We start from the raw sequence: 22,986 nt of genomic DNA, 5'->3' as shown, positions 1-22,986 counted from the left end.
TTCAATTACCCTCACGTAGACTGGCTAAATGCATGTTCCAGGACCAGTCACAACAAAGAGGCAACATTTCTAGATACCGTAAAAGACTGTGCCCTGAAACAGAGGGTAGTGGAATTGAGCAGAGAGCAGGTACAGTGGCGTAGCGTGGCGGGTGCAGGGGGGGCCGGCCGCACCGGCCGCAACATCGGGGGGGGGGCGCGCTCGCAGCTCTCTGCCCCTACCTGGCTCACTCACTCTCTCTCACTGCAGTGCTGGCTGTGCGAATCCGATCCGAGCCGCTGGGTCGTCGCCCACTGTGGAGGGGAGGGAGCCAGGCGTGCGGTGCGGTGCGGTGCGGAGAGAGAGTGAGGGACTATCTGGGGGAGGGACAGTGCAGCGGGGGGGGGGACGCAAATTACCTGCCTTGCCCCAGGTTAGGGGGCGCAAATTACTTGCCTTGCCCCGGGTGCTGACAACCCACGCTACGCCACTGAGCAGGTAACACTTGGCTTAAACTGCATTATTCTAGTTTGTAGCAATTTTGCAGCTGGGATCTCATACTGGTAAATTCCAGGTTGCACAATTCAAGTAGAATTGCTGCTTTTGTGCCACAAAGCAAAAAGAAAACTCACTTCTTTAAAAAATGGACTTTTTTGCAGTAAGAAAAGTGATGAAATAACATTCCTTGCACAACGTCACATAACTTCACCGACTTAAGGTAGTAGCCTCTTCCACATATTTTCTTTCTTTCTTTCTAATTCTTTATTGATTAAAAAATTACATATCTATACAAACATTATATGCTATCTTTTTACATATGAAGAAAAAGAAAATTATGTAGAGAGTAGAAAATTTCTACAGGAGTAAAAAAGAGGAAAAGAAAAAAATAAAGAAATAACAAAGATACAAAGAAAAAAATCAAAAGAGGAAAAGAAAAGACAAGACAACATTATTTACACAATAAAAGTGTTCATCGACACAATCCTTCCGATCCTTCTCATTATGCTGTAATATATCCACATATTTTCTAAATGAATTCTACATGTTAAAGGTAAAGGTACCCCTGCCCATACGGGCCAGTCTTGACAGACTCTAGGGTTGTGCACCCATCTCACTCAAGAGGCCGAGGGCCAGCGCTGTCCGGAGACACTTCCGGGTCACGTGGCCAGCATGACAAAGCTGCATCTGGCGAGCCAGCGCAGCACACGGAAACGCCATTTACCTTCCCGCTAGTAAGCAGTCCCTATTTATCTACTTGCACCCGGGGGTGCTTTCGAACTGCTAGGTTGGCAGGCGCTGGGACCGAGCAACGGGAGCGCACCCCGCCAGGGGGATTCGAACTGCCGACCTTTTGATCGGCAAGCCCTAGGCACTGAGGCTTTTATCCACAGCGCCACCCGCGTCCCACTAATAGCAAGCCTGAAGTTCTGCCTGAAGTTCCTTCGCTCCTTCTCTCTGCAGCACAGTCCATTTCAATAATTCCGCAGCAGTTGGAGCAGGAGAAAGGGAATTTTCATTCAAACCATCACGTTTCCCCATGATGAACTTTAGGAAAATTTCTACGTTCACTTCTAAATATTGTCCCCGCATACACCTGTCTCCCACACTTCCCAAACAATGCAGTTGACCAATCAGCTTCGCAGGAGCACTGTGAATTCACTTTTGTTGATATGTAGCTAGGCAACGGGTCAGTGACAAAAGAGAACTTGCCATTTCTGTAGCAACGCAAGATGCTAACGTACTAATTTCTTAAATAAGAAAGGATATGCTAAGACCTAACGCTTTGTTTCTGCTTATTCCTCGGCGTGCACAAAGGAATCATTATGTGGGAGTTTAAGTACTGAGATTTTAAGGTAAGAACAAGGAACAAAGAGAAGAAATGTAAGTACCAGGAGGTCAGCTCAATAAAACATATCCCTGTTTGGGATGAGGTTGAGCTATTGATCCCAATGAACCTCTTTTAATAGGTATAGCATGTTCATAGCATAGGATTTATTTTATTTGACCAATATGTATATAATGCTTGATTCTAAAAATAATAATCTCTAAGCAGTTTGCAACTAGTGAGAGGTTTACTCCATTGCAATAAATTAAATTGCAAATTTGAGATTCCTGGTATTTTAATAGGATCACTGGTATCTATCTCATGAAGTAATATAGGAAAACTATTTGCGGGCTTTCATATTTTATTACTGATCAAAAGGGAATTGTTATTATTATTATTATTATTATTATTATTATTATTATTATTCACTTTGCCACGCCAGAGGAAGCAGCACTGGCTCCTAGTAACTTTCAGTGCCAGATGTAACAAACAGAAAAAATAAAGTGTTCTACTAATTATTTTTAAGTGTAATCCTGATCATATTAAGCTAGTGCAAAATACAGAACTTCATTTTTGAGCACTATGTAACCTGAAACATACCATTGCCTTTTCAATGGTAGAAAAGTTTTAATACGATCACATTCGAATGACATGAAAATATAAGCTGATAAACCAATGTTTCACCATGTTCACAGTGTTCATAATCATCAGAATTAGAACTAACAGCTCTTTGAAAGCGAACTCTGACAATTCTGGCCACTGTAACGATTTCCAGGGACACATTTTTGCTAGAAAAGTCAGACACCATGTATTTGAAAATCATGGTAATTTTTCCCTATTATTTGTTTCATTTTATACTGCCATGCATAACATATTCTGAGATTACTAAGAAGACTAGTTAAATGATTATTTACAGTGTGTATATTTGTTTCCTTTCATATTGCTGTGAATATTTGGAAATTATTAAGAGGACTTCTTAAATGATTATTTACAGTGTGCACAGCAAGCAGATCCCACACACACGCACCATTTCTTCATTAGATATTTAGCAATTAAGTCTTTGTGTTTGTAGTCTGAAGAAGAACAGTTTGGCTTCCAACCGGATGAAGTTGTTTATTTTTAGCAAATACGGATTTTCATTTAATATACCATGCACAATCTTGGTTGCATCCCTTAATGAAAGTCGCAGCGGATGGAACTATGATATACAGTACTTCTCTCTAAAACCTCAGATTTTAATGAGGTGCTGCTATGTGAGGAACTGCAAGACAGGAAACAAGGGCCCTTTTGCAGTGATGAAAATTAGGAGCAAAGTAGAAGTTGCCCGCAGTGAAACTGTCAAGGCTTAGTGGGGATGGCTGAAGATATCTCTGCACCACACATGATCAAATTCAGAAACCCCATAAAAACAAGAAACATTTCAGGAGACTCGACCTCCATGAAGTAAAACGCATGTAAGATGGATGGTTAGACCTTTAGATGTAATCACAGAGGTTGTTGTTGTTGTTGTTGTTGTTGTTGTTGTCATTGTTGTTGTTGTGCCCTGCCCATCTGATTCAGTTGCCTCAGCCACTCTGGGTGGCTTCCAAGAAATACAAAAGCATGATAATGATAATGATAATAATTTATTTATACCCCGCCCATCTGGCTGGGATTCCCCAGCCACTCTGGGCACTCCCAACCAAATATTAAAAACACGATAAAACATCAAACATTAAAAACTTCCCTAAACAGGGCTGCCTTCAGATATCTTCTAAAATTCAGATAGTTGTTTATTTCCTTGACATCTGATGGGAGGGCGTTCCACAGGGCGGGCACCACCACCAAGAAGGCCCTCTGCCTGGTTCATTGTAACCTCACTTCTCGCAGTGAGGCATCAAACATTAAAAAGACCAAAATATAGAGAACACCGGCAATTCATGTGATCTACGAATCCTTACTCTGCTGTAGAAGAAACACAATATCACTTTGAGCCATCCCCTCACCCTAGCGAAACTGCATTCCTTCCTTTATGGAACTTCCAAGTCAATTCTGACAATGGCCAATAGTGTCACACTTGTCCTTTTTTCTTTTTTCTTTGTCTAAACACTGCTTAAAAACAAAATTTAACAGCATGTATAAAAGAACAATATACAGTCGAACTTTGAAACTCAAACGGAATCTGTTCTGGAAGTCAATTCGACTTCCAAAACGTTTGAAAACCAAAGTGTGGCTTCTGATTGGCTGCAGGAAGCTCCTGCAGCCAATCTGAAGCTGCGGAAACCCCATCGGACGTTTGGCTTCCAAGAGAATGTTAAAAAACCAGAGCACTCACTTCCAGGGTTGCGGCATTCAGGAGCCAAAACGTTCGAGAACTAAGCTGTTCGAAAACCAAGGTACGACTGTAGTTATTTTGATGGGTCTAAACAGAGATTTCAGTCTTCCTCAGCAACCCACAGGAAATGATTAAAATAATCAGAGGCCTTTCAGCAAGGCCTTTTTGTATCTTTAGCTACATCTCATGATCTGAAAAATCAAAGCAGCAAAAATGAAGTTATACTGCATATTTTTCCAGAGAGGAGAGGTACTGGCCAATGTTTGTTTGATTGTTTGCCAGTGTGGAAAATCTGGACCTCTGAAGCTTGTGAAGTCATATTGATGTATCTGCCGATAAGCAGCAAGAAACCAATAAATTTCCAAAAACAAAAGGAAGGAATCTAAAGGCAGCAACACAAATTTTTCACACTTAAAGCTGAAGGAGTTTTGTTTGTTTGTTTGTTTGTGGGTGCTTCTGTGCAATGATATATCATGATACTCCTAAAACACTTTAAGAACTTGGTTGTTCTTCCATTCTTCAGTCTGAAGGCAGGTAAGGTGAATCCCCACTTAGGTAGGGATTACGTTCTGGTGCCACACGCACATAAGTGAAATTTGAAAAATTGGCAGCACCCTCTAAAGAGCCTTTAAATGATCTCTCTGCTCCTCTCACTCCACTCCAGATAAAAAATACTGCAACTAAAATATTCACAACTGGAATTGAAGCTCTGGGGCTGGCAGGAGGCTGGAGGAAGTGCAGGAATGCTGTTATTGCTGCACTACAATGGTGCTGTGGTCTAAACCACTGAGCCTCTTGGGCTTGCCAATTGGAAGGTCGGCGGTTCGAATCCCCGCGACGTGCTGAGCTCCCATTGCTCTGTCCCACCTCCTGCCAACCTAGCAGTTTGAAAGCACACCAGCGCAAGTAAATAAATAGGTACACCTGCAGCAGGAAGGTAAACAGCGTTTCTGTGCACTCTGGTTTCCGTCACGGTGTCCTGTTGCACCAGAATCAGTTTAATCATGCTGGCCACATGACCTGGAAAGCTGTCTGTGGACAAATGCCAGCTCCCTCAGCCTGAAAGCGAGATGAGTGCTGCAACCCCATAGTCGCTTTTGACTGGACTTAACCATCCAGGGGTCCTTTACTTTTTTACTTTTACAGTGCTGTTAGGCATGGAGGCTGAGCAGCCTAAACAAAGCCCCTCTGTATCACCAGTCTCTTCTCTGTTCTCACTGAAGCCCTCTTTTGGCTCTGGGTAGGGTCTCCCCACACGCCATGAGGACATAGCTGTCAACTTTCCCCCTTTTTTAAGGGAAATCCTATTCAGAATAAGGGACTTTCCCTTTAAAAAAGGGAAACGTTGACAGCTATTCATGAGGACCCTCCAGCTCTCTCTCACCATTTCCTGATATGAATGTACCATATTTTTCGCTCTATAAGACGCACAGACCATAAGACGCACAAGAAAAAGAATATTCTGAATCTCAGAAGCCAGAACAAGAGGGATCGCTGCGCAGTGAAAGCAGCAATCCCTCTTGCTGTTCTGGCTTCTGGGATAGCTGCGCAGCCTGCATTCGCTCCATAAGATGCACACACGTTTCCCCTTACTTTTTAGGAGGGAAAAAGTGAGTCTTATAGAGCAAAAAATACGGTAATTATTTCCCAGCGCCATGCATTTACACAGTCGCGCACAAGTAGGGGGTTGCCTGTATTCTTTTCAAGGGGCTTTCCCTAACAAAATTCCTATTGAATAGAAATCAAAATGGATTGTGGCACTGCGGCTGATCTAATTACCTAGCGGGCACGACGACGTTTCTTTCAACCCAAATCAGTGTTAAAAGGACGCAGGACTGACAGATGGATTTCTGTGAAGCATTTATACCTGGTGGGATCCTGAGAGATGGGGGAAGAGAGAACCTCTTTTTTACAGATAATTTTTTTACAGATCAATGGAGGGAAAAAACTAAAGAGCCCTCATGTGTATGTACATGAGTTTTATATCCAAAGACATCCATGAAGCAAACAAAAGAATCCTTTTCCTGTGGAGTTTTCCCTCACATGAAATCTATACATTTTAGCCGACTGTCATATTTCCTCTCGCCCCTAAGCACTTGACCGAACCATTAGGATAACTGCTTAGAGAAAAGGCTACTCTTGGAGATTAGTGAGAACCATATTGTGAGAGACTTTGAAAAGATTAATGGAAATTTAAACCACAGGAGAGCTCTTCCTCATAGAATTTTTTTTTTTTAAATGTAGATGAACTAAATTTGGATTAGTTGCTCTTCGGTTGTGAGATATTACATATGAAGTAGCGCCTTCTGGCAGCATCTAGATGAGCTTCTGTATTTCTATGCATTGTCTTATTTGGATCCAGATAGTCCATTACATTGAAATTTATTTTCATTAAAAGCACATGGTTTATGAATTAAGGCCATCGCGGAGGACTGCTGATGGCTCAAGCATTGTCCAAAAGAAGAATGATGACCCATATTTGGCTACCGCTCGCTTTTGTCTTCGCGTTCAGAAAGAAAGCTACACTTTGTCATGCCTTTTATAGAGAAAAGTTAATTTACTTTTAAAAACCTTATACGCTTTCTAGTCGACGGGGAACATGATGGAGGATTTCAGATTTACGGATGTGAACTTACAGGACATTTCCAACTTGGCAGAAAGGAAAAGAGACCAAATGGTGTAATTCCCCCAAATAAAGCATAAATCTATTATGAAACGTATCCAGCAGAGATCTTGGAAGTCCAACAAGAGGCTATATTGTTAACAGGTTGTTTATGGTTTCTCTTCTTGACTGATTCATAGCTTGACTCATTCAACATTCTTTACCCCAGAGCCTGCATTACTGCTTGAAATTATTGTAAAGGGGAACAGCTTGATCATCCATGATACACATCTATCCATGGAAAATGGACTGGTGGATAAAGCCTTAGCTGGGTGAAACACAGGTAATGTTCCGAGATACTCCTTTCCCATGACCCTCTAGTAAGCTTTGCCTTTTCTTTCTCCGTGACTTGAAAAAGGTTTCACTTGCTCACAATTATCTGGGGCCTCCTAAAAAAAGTTGGGGGCACATTCAAGTTGCATTACTACTTACTGAAGCACTTTTATTATTTTACCGTTATTACAACTACCACAGCAGCCGTCGAGGGCAAGAAGGATAGTTCGCCACGATATGCAAATGCTTTAAACATATCATTCGCTTCCTAACGATACTGCAAATGGCAACCCACTAGAAAATACTTAAGCCACACATTCTGATGTCTAGCTAGCAGCGTTCCATCAATGGAATTGCCGTGGGGAACATCATAGGAGCTAGCAAAGGAACACCGATGTATCAATTTGTAACAACAATTCCAGGAGATCAACTCTTCAAAAAGACATATACAGTGGTACCTCGGGTTAAGAACTGAATTCTTTCTGGAGGTCTGTTCTTAACCTAAAACTGTTCTTAACCTGAAGCACCACTTTAGCTAATGGGGCCTCCCACTGCCGCCGTACTGTCGGAGCATGATTTCTATTCTCATCCTGAAGCAAAGTTCTTAACCTGAAGCATTATTTCTGGGTTAGCAGAGTCTGTAACCTGAAGCGTATGTAACCTGAAGCGTATGTAACCCGAGGCACCACTGTACATATGAGAAGGAAATATTATACGTATATATATGTGTGTGTGTGTATAATGTTTTGTTAGTATAATGTTTTGACTGCTAGTTGAAACAACTTCCCGGTTATATGTATCCTCCAACATTTCTCCAATGAGAATAGGGATGTCCCGTTCCATAACAACAACAATAATAATATTTGTTATTTATTTATACCCCACCCATCTGACTGGGTTGCCACTCTGGGTGGCTTCAAACATATATAAATACGTAATAAAACATTAAACATTTAAAAATCTTCCCTGTACAGGGCGGCCTTCAGATGTCTTCTAAAAGTTGTATAGTTACTTATCTCCTCGGCTTGGGAGTCGCATAACTCCATAGCCTCCAACATTTCTCTGATGAAAACAGGACATCCAGGGCCTTTTTTGCAGCTGGAACTTGCCAGAACTCAGTTCTGGCACCTCTCAAGTGGGTGCCATTGCTATTATAAGATGACAAGGGAAGCAGGACTTTCCGAGATCAAACCAGGATGGCTTCTGTAAATCCAGGACTGTCCCTGGAAAATAGGGACACTTGGAGGGTCTGACTTATGAATTCAGGCAAATGCAACAGACAAATGTTTTAGTAGCTACTGTGCCTTCTCAGTGTTATGGACAGGATTTACTTTGTCTTATTATTACAGGTGTTTTATTTTTTTTGTCTTGTACAGAATCAACTTAATGTAACCCATGAGGCTGTACAATGTGGCAACACCAATAGTTATTGCTATGAATGCAGAATAAAAAAAAATGTTTGGAAGAATGACATTGAGGTGACCGACAAAAACCACGCAAAAGCACAATCCTATACATGCTTACTCAGAAGTAAGCCCCACAGTGGTGAGTGGGGCTTACTCCCAGGTAAGTGTGTACAGATTGCAGCTGAAATGTTATATATGCAGAAATGCTCAACATAAAAATATTGCATTTGGCTACACTAGTTATTTTACTCTCTCTCTTTTAAAAAAATGTTTTAAAACAATTAAACATATGCCTACAACTTACCGTGTTTTTACATACATATTCCTCCTATTCTTTTCCAGGATTTAAAAAAAAAAGACACTAAAAAAATAGTAAAACAGAAAAAACACCACAAAAAGGCAACATTGCTGGGAGTGTTAGAACATTGCAAATGTGCTCAGATCTATCACAGCTGCCCTCTGTTTTAGGATCTTGTACCTCTTTATCCCAGAGAGCTTCATTGTTTTTAAAGGAACAACAGGTCAACCAAAAGACAACCACAAAGTCCAAACAAGAAACACTACATAAATCCAGACATCCTGTTAATGGAACATTGTTGACTTCATGGAAACGGCTTTAATGAAAAAGACTCTGAGCAAACACAATAAAACACTGCCCAATGCTGGAAAAGTCCTTGCTAATATCTCCACCAGCTCGTCTTTAAGACAGGCTTCAAAATCCACTGTTTCAGATCCTTCCATGCTCTTGTCAGGAGTGGGTTTAAATTCTACCCTTAAAACAAGCGCTGGGAAGAAGAGGCCGGGGACTGTGGTGGTATCAAAACGATCAAGTACTGGGGGCATGTCTCAGGATCAGTGGGATCGGCCCGTCATTCCCCCGAGAAGACCTGGCTTCAGGATCTGCCATATCTGTGGCAGAGAGTTTGGGTCACAATCTCTTCCTATCCACGAGCCAAAATGCCTGGAGAAGTGGCAGATAGAAAACGATAAGCTGCCCAAACATCTCAGAAGACCACCGCCCGTTAAACCTCAGGCTCTTTCTGGAGGATCTCTCGGTACGATGGCTGAAAACGCAGCAGCTGCTCAAAGTTACAAGCTCCTACCCTGTGAACACTGTGGCCGTACTTTTCTTCCAGATCGTCTTGCTGTACACCAAAAGAGTTGTAAACCAAAAGCCAGTTCAGGTCCTTCAAGCTACAGCTCCTCTAAATCACATAGATCCACTGGGCCTGCATCTTCCACCTCAGACAAGGTAAATTAGAAGGCATCACACCTACGAAAAAAGCAAAATTGTTTCCTGTGCAAATTCCACCTTGGCATTCCAGTGCCGTTGAAGTTAATGGTAAAACCTTCACTATTGACTTCAATCAAGCTAGGAGATCATTTCAGGGACTATAAATGAGTGAGTAAACAAGCCTAATGTGATGCCAGGGTCACTTTCCATGTTCTGAATAAGTTATCAGCAGAAATGCAGATTTCATAGTAAGCACATTGCTTGGATAAGAAAAACATCGCAACCATGGTTTTTGTAGTGATGGTAGCAGTGATTTAATTAACATGAAGTTCAGTGTTTATATAAACCATATTAGACATTTTTGGTTTCTAAAATGCTATAGATAACGACGAAACGATGTTCAAGTTTAAGGTTGGTGGCTTAACTCAAGTTTGCGACGCAGCACAAATATAGGCAAGCAGATGGCACAGATTTTCCACTGAAACTCATGTAGAAACCATAATTAAAACAAAAAAGCACTTAGAGCCATACCAACATATAATTCTGCTTGTGAAAGGGCCCATGAAATCCTTTTCATATATTCTGAATGTTGGTTTAATGGATGTGGACAGATGCTTGCAGTTCTCGTCCTGCGGAGTTTGCAAGGAATCCTTCACCTCAGCTTGCCCTCTAATTGTGATTTATTTATGGGAATTTGGGGGATAAAATATATTTGTCAAGCAGCCGATATGAATAAAAAGGCTATGAGCATCTGCTAAGTGCTATAAATTCAAAGAATCCATCCCCTTGGAGAACAGGGTTTTACTTTGCATCTCTCTGAGGTTGAATTAACATGTGCAAAGTCGAACACCATTAGATACTTTTGTGGGAGTTACTCATTTGTACACAAATAGTGTACAAATGGACATTACATGAAGGACACTGCTGAGTGAATTCAAGAAGGTACCTCAACATCGTTTGTTGCTTGGCTTTCTAGTCAGAAAGAAGTTGTAATTCTTCTTGTCGCGAGCCAAGGCAGAGAGGACTAAACTCTGGCTGTATTCTCCTTAGCAACAATTCATGATGTATTGTTATGCTTCATATATTGCTGGTCTTCTCTTTGTGGTTATTAGCCACTTTTATAACAAAAAAGGTCAATTCTATATGAAAGGAGAAATGGGAGGGAATGTGGAAGACAAAGAAAAAGCAAAAAAATAATTTGAGTAATACAATATCCTGTAATTTTAAACCTGAAAGTGATGAAGAAGAAAACTGGACTCAGATGTTCACCAACTCCCCCATTTTTAATTGCTGTAACTTTCCCAAGAATTTGGCCCAAGAATATACAGATAATTCACAGCTATCTATTAATCACTGGCAATTCTTTATGTAATTAGGGGGCAATCGTCAACCAGATGAGGGCACAGAACTACATTCAGAGTCCGTTTCTTCCACCCACCCATCTTGGTGCATGCGTTCATATCAAGTTCATGTAGTAGCAACATCCTAGCATATAGTTGTTTAATTTATTTGTTTATAATAGCTATTTTTTAATGTTAGCTTTTTAAAGTATGGCAGGTTTAAAAAGGAGTTTGAGGGCTTTCGGGACAGGCTTTTGAACAAAAGACTTACTGAAGTATTTCACTGTAGGCAAACTATTGAATTATGGCATATGACAATAAGAATTTGACTCCCTTGGCATTTTCTTCCAATACTTGCATTTCCTTTGTTTCTTTTCTCTGAATCTTCTCATGGGATTAGCATCTTCATTGAAGTCAGCCAGACAAAGCATTTGGGAAGGTGGCACAGCTATATTATAAATCTGAACCAACTTCAAACCAGTTTAAATGTCACGGCTTCCCATTAGAGGATTCAGGGAATTGTTGTGCTGCAAAGGAACTTGGTATGCCCTCAAAAACCGATAGCTTCCTTTGTGTGTCAATCGAGTTTGCATTTGAAGTATAGAATGCTAGAGAAAGGGAAATACACTTACAGCCAAGCTCTCTTGAGCCATACTTAGCCAAGTTGTTGAAGAACACGCTCTATTCATCTATGGAGGTATAAGATTGATAGGCGTGAAAACAGGTCAGTAGAAACTGCCGTTGGCCTTCCTCTACAAAGTTGGACTGAAGGGGACAAAAAATTAGAAGGGAAAGATAGTGATAGCATAGAGATGGAAGGGAATTGGGGCTAGTGAAGATCTTGGTTTGAGTTGAACAGAAAACATTGGGTATGTCTTCGCACATACACATTTCCATCCCATAAAGAGCAGGGCTGAAGAGATGGCAGACCATAACTTCCACAATGTATTTGGAACGCTTATTCTGAAGGACTCTCTAAAAGGTCTGGTCATAAGAATAATCATTGCTGTTCCCCTCAATTAAGCAGGGCACAGTGCCAATAGCAGGACCATAAATTTGTCCCATTGCATTGTTATGCTAGACCTCATTTTCTTCTGATTCCCTCACCAAGTGTTTCCTGAATTGTAGAGTCAAGCCAGTTTGCCTGTAATGGGTTTGTTAGGCCAAAGTTGTTATTTTGTAATCCAATTGGTAATGGAATGAATGGGCTCATTTGGATTAACTAAGCCTGATTATATCTTCAGTCAACAGCCTAAGCCTCATAGACTTTGGCTGTGCTGGTCGGTTTTGATAGCCCTGTTCTCAAATCCGGCTTACTGCTGCAATGGAAATGTAAACAACCCTTAGACAGATAGTCTCACAATCCAGTTCCACGCTGCAAAGAAAGGGGGCACAGTTATTTTGTAGGGCATATTTCTCCATTTCCTGCATAAATCACAATTGCATGCTTTTGATGTCTTTTTCGTTGCTCTCTTTGTCAATATATGGTAAAAATTTCATTCTGAAATTTCATTGGTTGTATCTTGACTATCTGGTGCTGCCATCTGCTGTCTTTTCCCTGTTCTATGTCTGTTTCCAAAATAAAAGTATATTTTGGCCTGTAGTCTTTTCTCTGTCACTGCACAGAACCAAAGGTCCAAATCTTTTTCTACTTCAGTCTTTGCCAACCTGGTGCCTTCCAGATGTTTTGGACTACAACTCCAAATGGCCAAAACGTCTGGAGGGCAAAGGTTGACGAAGTCTGTCCTATGCTGTCATTAGAAGCTGAGCCACTGGATCCATGTTTTCCTGAAATATGAGGAGTGGGGGTGGGGCAGAGTTTTGAACCCTCTGTGCTTCCTATCCTTATCTCTGCACTTAATTTCCAGCATTAGGTAAAGGTAAAGGGACCCCTGACCATTAGGTCCAGTCATGGCCGACTCTGGGGTTGCGGCGCTCATCTCGCTTTACTGGCTGAGGGAGCCGGCGTACAGCTTCCAGGTCATGTGGCCAGCATGACTAAGCCGCTTCTGGCAAACCAGAGCAGCGCATGGAAATGCTGTTTACCTTCCTGCCAGAGTAGTACCTATTTATCTACTTGTACTTTGACGTACTTTCGAACTGCTAGGTTGGCAGGAGCTGGGACCGAGCAACGGGAGCTCACCCCGTCATGGGGATTCGAACTGCTGACCTTCTGATTGGCAAGTCCTAGGCTCTGTGATTTAACCCACAGCGCCACCCGTGTCCCAATTTCCAGCATTATTTCATTGTAAAAACCTTTCATCAGGAGAAAAATAGTGTTGCATACCACCCCGGTCCTTTGGAATGCGGGACAGTGGAGATTGTGGTGTCTCTATGATATATGGTTTCTTTACTCATATATACAACCTGAGACTATGATGGAGGGATTCACAGCATTAACACACCAAGAGGGCCTTGGATTCCAACAGAAATCAGGCATGGCTCTTGCTCCTTGTCTTTGCAGCCTGCTCCTTCCTTCCAGCTTCTAGCTCACATCACTCAGCTCCCAACTCTTTGTCTTTCTAACGAACAGACAGTTGAGAGAGGGGGGCTTATCCATGTGTCCTCTGGCACAGAGCCACTTCCTTTGTTACCTCAACGACCCATACTTATGCCAATAGTCCAGCTATTCCAGGAACTGAATCCATGCTGGGTGCAGGAATTAGAAGGGGCCCAGGCATACAGCCCACCAACACCCCCCACAAAAAAATCCCATAACAATAGCTTTTGTGGTCATTCCATCCAATTATGTCCAAAAGAAAACAATTTTAAGGGCATGCTTGGCCTGGTTACAGTGGGAGGCAAGTTGAATTATGTTTGCTTCTGTGTGTCAAAGAAAGGCGAGGAAATTGTGGTATAACATGCAAAGCCGGGGGGGGGGGGGAGATTCAGCAGTCAACGGAAAATCTTTTTTTCAGGTCCTTTTTTTTCCGTATTGTTCCATCTCTTTCCTCTTTGTCTCTGCCGGAAGTGACAGGAATTAGGGGGTGGGGACAGCAACAGCAAGAGGAAGACTGGGGCCTGGAAGTTCTGGGGTTTGGTAGTGGGGCACCTTGGAGGATGCCAATGTCTGACAGCAATGCCAACTCCATGTGCTTCCAATGGTTTAAACCATGCCTTATTGGGGTAGTAAAGGTAAAGGTAAAGGGACCCTGGCCATTAGGTCCAGTTGTAGCCGACTCTGGGGTTGCGGCGCTCATCTCGCTTTATTGGATGAGGGAGCTGGCGTACAGCTTCTGGGTCATGTGGCCAGCATGACTAAGCCACTTCTGGCGAACCAGAGCAGCGCATGGAAACACTGTTTACCTTCCCGCCGGAGCGATACCTATTTATCTACTTGCACGTTGAAGTGCTTTCGAATTGCTAGGTTGGCAGGAGCAGGGACTTAGCAACGGGAGCTCACCCCGTCATGGGGATTCGAACCACTGACCTTCTGATCGGCAAGCCCTAGGCTCTGTGGTTTAACCCACAGCACCACCTGCATCCCTCTATTGTTGTAGTGGCATATACAAATTATTGGAATGGAGACTGAGAAACGAATAAACTCTCCCATTCTCCTTCTACTGAAAGGGAAACTTCCAGCCCATCACATTTTCTTCAGTTTTCTGCTGTTTTCCCATTCTGCCCTGGCCCCTAAAGGTTGGGGATTCCTGCAGAAGAAGAACTCGTGCCTTGCATTTATAAGATTCCAAATTGGCTCTCGAAATCTCAGCTAAAGGCTCTGTCGTACTTACACTAGGAAAGATCACGTAGGTAAGCCCCTCAAGAATTGTTTCCAATCGCAATTGTGGGTACTTGTCTAGGTAGACCATGGTCCAGCTTAGTAGAAACCATTCATCATACCCACCAAGTGCCCTGGGAAAAACGGGACACCCCGTTTTTTCACGTGAGATCATGGCAGCCATTTTGGGTGCCACGCTTTTGCACCACGGTTTCTCACCACAAAAAGTACTTTTTTCTGGAGCGAGATCACAGCACAGGTCACATGACTCTCCCGGAAGACACGCATCCTCGTTTTTATTTGAAAAAGTTGGACGGTATGTCATTTATCATACTGTTTAAACAGGCACCCATTGCAAACCATTATCCAGATACAAGCTACACCTTTCTGTTTGTTTTTTTTGCAATAACCCAAGAAGCTATGATCTTAAGTCCCTTTCTTACCAACATTATCTTGAAGTTTGCCTGCCATGTCCAAAGTAAATTTCAAAGGACTATTTGTTCCTAAAGAGCCCATTTGAAAGCTCTTAATATTAACCAATTCAAAACTAAATATAGTAACAGGTATGAATTTTCTGCCAGGAGTTCGCAACTGAATCCATATTTTGCAGGCACGTTATTAAAATGTGTTATAAAGCATAAACACCCTGCATCTCCATCCTCCACTTTGTCAGCGGGATTCTTTCCAACAGCACAGACTGCTTGGGTTTTAAATGATTTTTCTAAAATCCATTGCCTTTCTTTTAACTGAGCTTGTTGTCCACAGCCTGCATTTATACGGCGACCCCCAACCGTTATTTGCTACATTTGCGGCCGAGAGTATGGAACTCAATCCATAAGCATCCATGAACCACAATGTCTGAAAAAATGGCACCTTGAGAATGATCAGCTGCCAAAACACTTAAGACGACCCGAACCCAAGAAGCCAGAGGTCGTATCCATAGGAGGTAAGTTACCATCTCGAAAGATAAACACAGAGACAGCAGGAGAAGGGGCAGCATAAACATCCGTGAAAACCTTGCACATTAATTTTTACTTTAACCGATCAAAGCTATGCCATTTACCTGGTTTCAAGTCTTCTCTCATTTAACAAAATCAATGGGATTTATAGTGTGGAAGTCAGCGTCTCGCTATTACACGTTTCTGTCTGCGTTTGCATATCAGCTTGCCAGCCAGAGTCAGGGGTGTCCATATTTTTTTGAGGGGTGCCCACCATTTGAATGGCAATGTCCATCAGTCTTGGGGAGGCCCAGCCCCCCCAAAATATTTTATTGAGGGGGGGGCAAAGAGACCTTGGCCCATTGGAGATGGCTCCTATGGCTGGAACAATTCCCCCTCCAGCTGCATGCTGTTCTGGGGGTGCTCCTCAAAAACACCACCCACAGCCACTTTTGAGGGATGAGTGTGGAAGCCCCATGATGTACCTGGAAGCCCTTGCATAGCGCTTCTGCTGGCAGGGATTGTGACTTGGATCCCAGCCTATATTGCCAAAGGCCTATTGGTTATACTCATTCACATGTTAGCATAACGCTTGGAGCCACCAAATTCTGTGGCACGTGGTCTTCCATCAATAGAGGTGCCATCAGGAAGCACTTGAGAGCAGAAGGGGCCCCAAACGCAACAGGACTGGACTGGCTAAGGCAACGGATTGAAGGGAGCTTAACCACATCGCCATCAAAAGAGCGCACACACCTTGCCATGATACAGTTATGTCATAGAATCATAGAGTTGGAAGAGACCACAAGGGCCATCGAGTCCAACCCCCTGCCAAGCAGGAAACACCATCAGAGCACTCCCGACATATGGTTGTCAAGCCTCTGCTTAAAGACCTCCAAAGAAGGAGACTCCACCACACTCCTTGGCAGCAAATTCCACTGTCGAACAGCTCTTGCTGTCAGGAAGTTCTTCCTAATGTTTAGGTGGAATCTTCTTTCTTGTAGTTTGGATCCATTGCTCCGTGTCCGCTTCTCTGGAGCAGCAGAAAACAACCTTTCTCCCTCCTCTATATGACATCCTTTTATATATTTGAACATGGCTATCATATCACCCCTTAACCTCCTCTTCTCCAGGCTAAACATGCCCAGCTCCCTTAGCCGTTCCTAAGTGCACCTCTGCCCAGCACAGACCTTGAAAAGGTAGCTGATAACATCACCTCTTGAGAGGGTTTACATTGAATTGGTATAAGCTTAAAAAACGTGGCAGTATGCGGCAGGTATTGCTCCTTCTGGTAATAATGACTTTCCAGAGGCTTAGAGAGCCAGTGTGGTGTAGTGGTTAAGAGCGGTGGACTCGTAATCTGGTGAACTGGGTTCGCGTCTCCGCTCCTCCACATGCAGCTGCTGGGTGACCTTGGGCTAGTCACACTTCTTTGAAGTCTCTCAGCCCCACTCACCTCACAGAGTGTTTGTTGTGGAGGAGGAAGACAAAGGAGAATATTAGCAAATTTGAGACTACTTTGGGTAGTGATAAAGTGGGATATCAAATCCAAACTCTTCTCTTCTCTTCTTAGAAGCACTGCTTTTTTCTAGGGCAGGGGGAAGGTGCCAGCAAGCAGGGAAATGGGTCAGAACCTGGGGGGAGCGACATGGCCTGACATCAAGGCTGGGCAGTGAGGATGGGTTAGCTGCTTGATGTTCCCTCACCCACCCACCTCTAATAATAATAATAATAATAATAATAATAATAATAATAATAATAATTTATTATTTATACCCCGCCCATCTGGCTGGGTTTCTCCAGCCACTCTGGGCTGCTCCTGACAGAATATTAAAATACAGATTATTAAAAATATGATAAAACATCAAACATTAAAAACTTCCCTAAACAGGGCTGCCTTTAGATGTCTTCTAAAAGTCAGATAGTTGTTTATTTCCTTGACATCTGATGGGAGGACGTTCCACAGGGCGAGTGCCCCTAGCGAGAAGGCCCTCTGCCTGGTTCCCAGTAGCTTCACTTCTCGCAGTGAGGGAACTGCCAGAAGGTCTTCGGAGCTGGACCTCAGTGTCCGGGCTGAACGATGGGGGTGAAGACACTCCTAGTGAGCTGAGTGTTGTCGCCCAGGTGAAGAGGCCTCTGCTGCCTGGGTTTGGGAAAGAGGTGGCACGGCTCCAGGACCCTGGAGTCAGAGCATCATGCCTCCTTCACTGAGCTGGGCAAATGTTTCCCAGGCTTGTGGAATGAGATGCCATGCTCTAATGGGGTTGGAGAGCCCTCGGCTACCTTCCCAAAGCCTGCCCAGTTTGGGAAGGAGGCAGCAGGGTTCTGGGACCCTGTCATAGCATTGTGCCTCTTTCTCCAATCCCAGAAAGCATTTGGCCAGCTTAGGAAAGGAAGTGAGATGCTCTGAAAGGGTCCAAGAGTCCTTCCACCTCCTTCCTCCCTCTCCCAAAATGGTGGCAGTGCTGTGTACCATTGTGTACCCTTCAGGGGGGAAAAGCACTGCTTAGAATTGAATGCTTTTCAACTTTCCTTATTCTAGCATTTGAAAGCAGAACACCTAGAATATAAATTCAACAGAGCATATAATTATTGATGGATGTAATAGTGGACAATTGATTTTAATGGTTATAGTAAAATATGCAGGGATGTAAGATATGTAAAATGAACCATGGAAAGAGAAGAAGGGAAGTCATTGGATATTTTAAAGTTTGTAAAATGTTTATTTGAAATTGTAAAGCAGAAAAGTTAATAAAAGTTATTATTAAGAAAAGTGAAAGAGGAACATCTAGATAACTAGATGTTGGACTCAGCTACATTGGACTGCAAGAAGATCAAACCTATCCATTCTTGAGGAAATCAGCCCTGAAGGACAGATCCTGAAGCTGATACTCCAATACTTTGGCCACCTCATGAGAAGAGAAGACTCCCTGGAAAAGACCCTGATGTTGGGAAAGATGGAGGACGAGATGATTGAACAGTGTTCTCGAAGCTACCAGCATGAGTTTGACCAAACTGCGGGAGGCAGTGGAAGACAGGAGTAGTAGTAGAAGAAGAGTTTGGATTTGATATCCCACCTTTCACTCCCCTTCAGGAGTCTCAAAGTGGCTAGCATTCTCCTTTCCCTTCCTCCCCCACAACAAACACTCTGTGAGGTGAGTGGGGCTGAGAGACTTCAAAGTGTGACTGGCCCAAGGTCACCTAGCAGCTGCATGTGGAGGAGCGGAGACGCGAACCCGGTTCCCCAGATTACGAGACTACCGCTCTTAACCACTACACCACACTGGCTCTCAGTGTGCCTGGAGTATTCTGATCCATGGGATCACAAAGAGTGGACACAACTAAATGACTAAACTAAATGACTAAACAGCAACAACACTGGCAAAGAGAAATCGCTTTATACATGTTGTTTATGCATTCTAACTCTGTGACACCAGATAGCACTGTGGAGTTCCGTTTTTGCCAACCCAATTTCTCATACAGTGGTACCTCGGGTTAAGTACTTAATTTGTTAAGGAGGTCCGTTCTTAACATGAAGCTGTTCTTAACCTGAAGCACCACTTTAGCTAATGGGGCCTCCTGCTGCTGCCGCGCCGCCGGAGCACGATTTCTGTTCTCATCCTGGAGCAAAGTCCTTAACCTGAAGCACTATTTCTGGGGTAGCAGAGTCTGTAACCTGAAGCGTCTGTAACTTGAAGCGTATGTAACCCGAGGTACCACTGTACAAAGTTTGCAACCCGTTTAATGCTTCTTTGATGTGTATCTAGATCCAGCCTTTCAAGCCTTTGTATAGATCAGGGACGCCAGAACAACGTTGCTAAGCCACAAGCTGTTTTTGTGATATTTGCATTGCCCCACACTGTTCGAAAGCCACTCCATCAATCATCTGGCTGCACATTTGTAACATCCTTCGCCTACCAGTACATTCAGTGGGTGCTTCTCCCACAGCAGGAATACCTTTTTAAATGAAAAGCAGAGCAAACCAAAATGATACTTAAAAATGTAAGCATGTTTCCCGTGATTACTGTGATTAACACCAAAACAATGAAAACTGCAGAGGTATCCGAAACTTTGGAGAACTAAGTAACAAAATCTTAGACAGGTTTCACAACTGTATCATCCACTCAGTCCCGCAAGGCCTCTGAATACGAGTGAAAATCTGTTGCAGATTCCACTCTTACATATCAAAAGGCAACTATGGGTTTGTTCTGGGATTCCATCTTAGCTGGGATCCCCCTGAAACTCTATGAACTGCCTTATATAAACTAGTTGCTATTTTAAAAATGCTTTGCAACAATCACAGGGAGCCCGTTTTCTGTATCAGCTACAATTACCATCAACCCCAGTCAGCGGACAGAGTTTTTAAAGTGGAGGAAAGTGACCAGCAAAGAAAGGGTTAAGCCTCCCCGTCTCCATCACTTTCCCCCCAAAGTATATATATTTTTTGCAATGGAGAAGTAGCCGTCAGGCTAATGTGGCTGAGATGTAATGTGCAGTTTGGCCCTGAATGTTCCAAAGTATATAGAGAACACATTCATTTCCTGCAAATGAGAAGAATACTCGCTTCAGCCAAAAAAGGAACTCCAGTTGGTGAAAAGGAATATTAGGAACAGACGCATTAAGAGATCTAAGGCTTACTCTCATATGAAGCACTGAATGTGAATCACATTACAGCTCTCGGGGTTCTTATGGAAAAATCTGTATTTTTACTTGTCATATAAACAATGGAGTCGCGTTTGTGTGTGTGTGTGTGTTTTAAAAGTACTAGTTCTAAACAGATTTGGGCTCAGTCACTTGCATGCAAAATACAGTGGTACCTCGGGTTAAATACTTAATTCGTTCCGGAGGTCCGTACTTAACCTGAAGCTGTTCTTAACCTGAAGCACCACTTTAGCTAATGGGGCCTCCTGCTGCTGCAGCACGATTTCTGTTCTCATCCTGAAGCAAAGTTCTTAACCTGAAGCACTATTTCTGGGTTAGTGGAGTCTGTAACCTGAAGTGTATGTAACCTGAAGCGTATGTAACCCGAGGTACCACTGTATAGATAAAGCTTTCCAGGGTTTTTCTTTTCTAACCAGAGCTCAGTTCCGGCACCTCTCAGATGGGCGCTGTTGCCATTATAATAAAACAAGGGAGGTGTTCCTAGTGATTTCTGGCACCTCTTTTTCTAGAAAAATAGCACAGGTTGCTCCCTAAAATACCATACCTTTTGGCAAAGGAAAACTATTCTCTGTTTCAAATAAAACTCTATAATTTTTTCACTATGCACTGCCAAGGAGGATTATATTGTAAGGTGTGGAAGCTATTGGTGTGAACTTATACAGTTGCTGTACAACCTCAGTTCGAGGTAGCTTGGTGAAAAGAGGCTTGAAACCCATTTTAAGGCAAAAAGAGAAAGCAGGGGTTTGGATGCAAATTAGCTCATTTGAAATGCCCCGAATCTCTTGCCAAAAATTGCAGATACTGCTCCAGCTGCAATAGTTGGACGACAGGGGGTGGGGTGAAAATGGACCTAAATTGAGATTTTTGCCTGTCTGGGTCTTTGTGTGAGCTCCCCTCGAAGTTACAATGAAAGCAGCATTGAGAAATGAAACAAAATTGGATCGCTGACCCTAAGAACAGCACTGGGAGGGCATAATGAAGTATATAGAACACTCTGTGCTTTTCTCTTCCATCTCTTCGGTCAGTTCCCATTGGCTCATTAGGCAGCATTTGCAAGAAGGCCGAGTGGTGAAACTCACTGATATTTAAGTGTAGGAAAATGTGTTAATAATTAGTTAAGAATGTGTAACACAGCACATGCTGAAATGCTTTCTCCGTACATGCAAGATGATTCAGTTTGTAGTTAACTTTATTTGACCCCTGAGACAATAAGCAGAGTTTTGGTGGGTTTTCGCTCTCATAAGGACTGTGATTTAGTTAAAACTGAAAGGCTCAGTCAACAGGTATTTCCTGAAAATATTTTCCATGCAAGTGGAGTATGGCTCTCCAGAATGAAAACTGATATTTTCTCTTCTTAATTTTCCAGCCAAAGGTTACTATGATCTGGATGCTGTAAACGAGTCTGCCTGGCAAAGTGCCCAGGCCCAGTTAGTTCCGTGCAATATTTGTGGTCGTACCTTCCTGCCAGACAGGCTGATCGTTCACCAGCGCTCATGCAAGCCGAAGACACCGAAATAAAATGTTCCTCCTTCCAAGCCAAAGTTTTTAAAGAACAAGACTCTTCTCTGACCTAGAGGTCAGAGGTCTCAGCAATGAAGAATCATAGCACTATGCCGAATCAAGTTCCAAAAATGACCTGTGTACAATTAACTGAATATTGATTATGTAGGTGAGATATGGACATGCCATTTCTAACAGTGTTTTGCAGCGGTGGTATTGACCACGCGGTCCATAAGGATGATGGGAGTTCAACTTCTCCGGCATTCTTCAGAGCAGACCGTGGCCTTAAGACTTCACAGTGAATACCATTGTTTCTCGGACACACTCTGTTATGAAGTGGCTATGCCTTTTCAGACCCAAGAGTTAGTAAATCATGTTTAAGAATACTTCTTTTTACTGAGGATGTTTCCGTTCAAAGGCCCTATCTGCAGCAAAATGAGGACAATAAAAGCTTTGGTAGGTTTCTTCAAAAGCGGGCATTCCATGTGTTTTGAAGACTAAATCTCCAGTCTTGTTTCTCAGGTATTGACTCTGAGTTTACAGGCATCCATCCAGTCTTGTCTCCATAATATGAAGGAGCTTGGGTAATGGTCACATTTTCCTCCAATCCCTGTGACAAGATGTGAATGTCAACTTGGAGGCTCTAGTACTCAAGTTCAGTCCTGGGACCCATCTTATTTGCAGGATATGGAGAATCTCGGAAATGTGTTCCCTTCCTTCAAAGAACTGCAGGCAGGGTTGGCCCAACCATGAGGCAAGGTGAGGTGACCGCCTTGGGTGGCAAGTTCCACAGGGGCAGGACATGTGGCCTCCAAGGAATGCATTGCTTACTACTGTGGTGGGACCTACAGCTGCACCGTGCTCACTGGAGACCAGATCTGCCTCCTCCTCAGTAGCCCCTGCTGTGCCTTCTCTACAATGGCCTCTCAGCATATAGGAGGCACTGTTGGTCTCTTCCCACCCCTAGAGAAGAAAGGGAGAGGGGCTGCCCTCTAGGGTCTGCACCGACCACATGTGATTCAGAGCAGCCCCCCTCACGGCAGCCTTTGATTCCCACTTCAACCACCTGGTAAGGTTGATTTGAATCCCTGCCCCCGTTCTCAATCTTTATTCCCCAATTGTTCCCAATGTAGAG

The 22,986-nt window shown here is 43.1% G+C and overlaps 1 protein-coding gene across 1 annotated transcript; it reads left to right on the top strand.

Annotated features, from left to right (window-relative positions):
• The first annotated feature begins 1,667 nt into the window (after positions 1-1,667).
• On the top strand, positions 1,668-22,323 carry ZNF475 (zinc finger protein 475). Its single transcript, XM_083404316.1, has 5 exons — positions 1,668-1,832; positions 8,430-8,619; positions 8,802-9,711; positions 15,520-15,700; positions 21,718-22,323. Exons 3-5 carry the CDS (start codon positions 9,064-9,066, stop codon positions 21,867-21,869), a joined length of 981 nt encoding a protein of 326 aa, XP_083260442.1. The 5' UTR covers positions 1,668-1,832; positions 8,430-8,619; positions 8,802-9,063; the 3' UTR covers positions 21,870-22,323.
• Positions 22,324-22,986: the final 663 nt, after the last annotated feature.

This window comes from Podarcis tiliguerta (assembly GCF_965153285.1).
Source record: "Podarcis tiliguerta genome assembly, chromosome: 11".
NCBI classification, from domain to species: Eukaryota; Metazoa; Chordata; class Lepidosauria; order Squamata; family Lacertidae; genus Podarcis; species Podarcis tiliguerta.
Note: the sequence above shows the minus strand (reverse complement) of the source record. Positions and strands in the feature narration are given on the sequence as shown.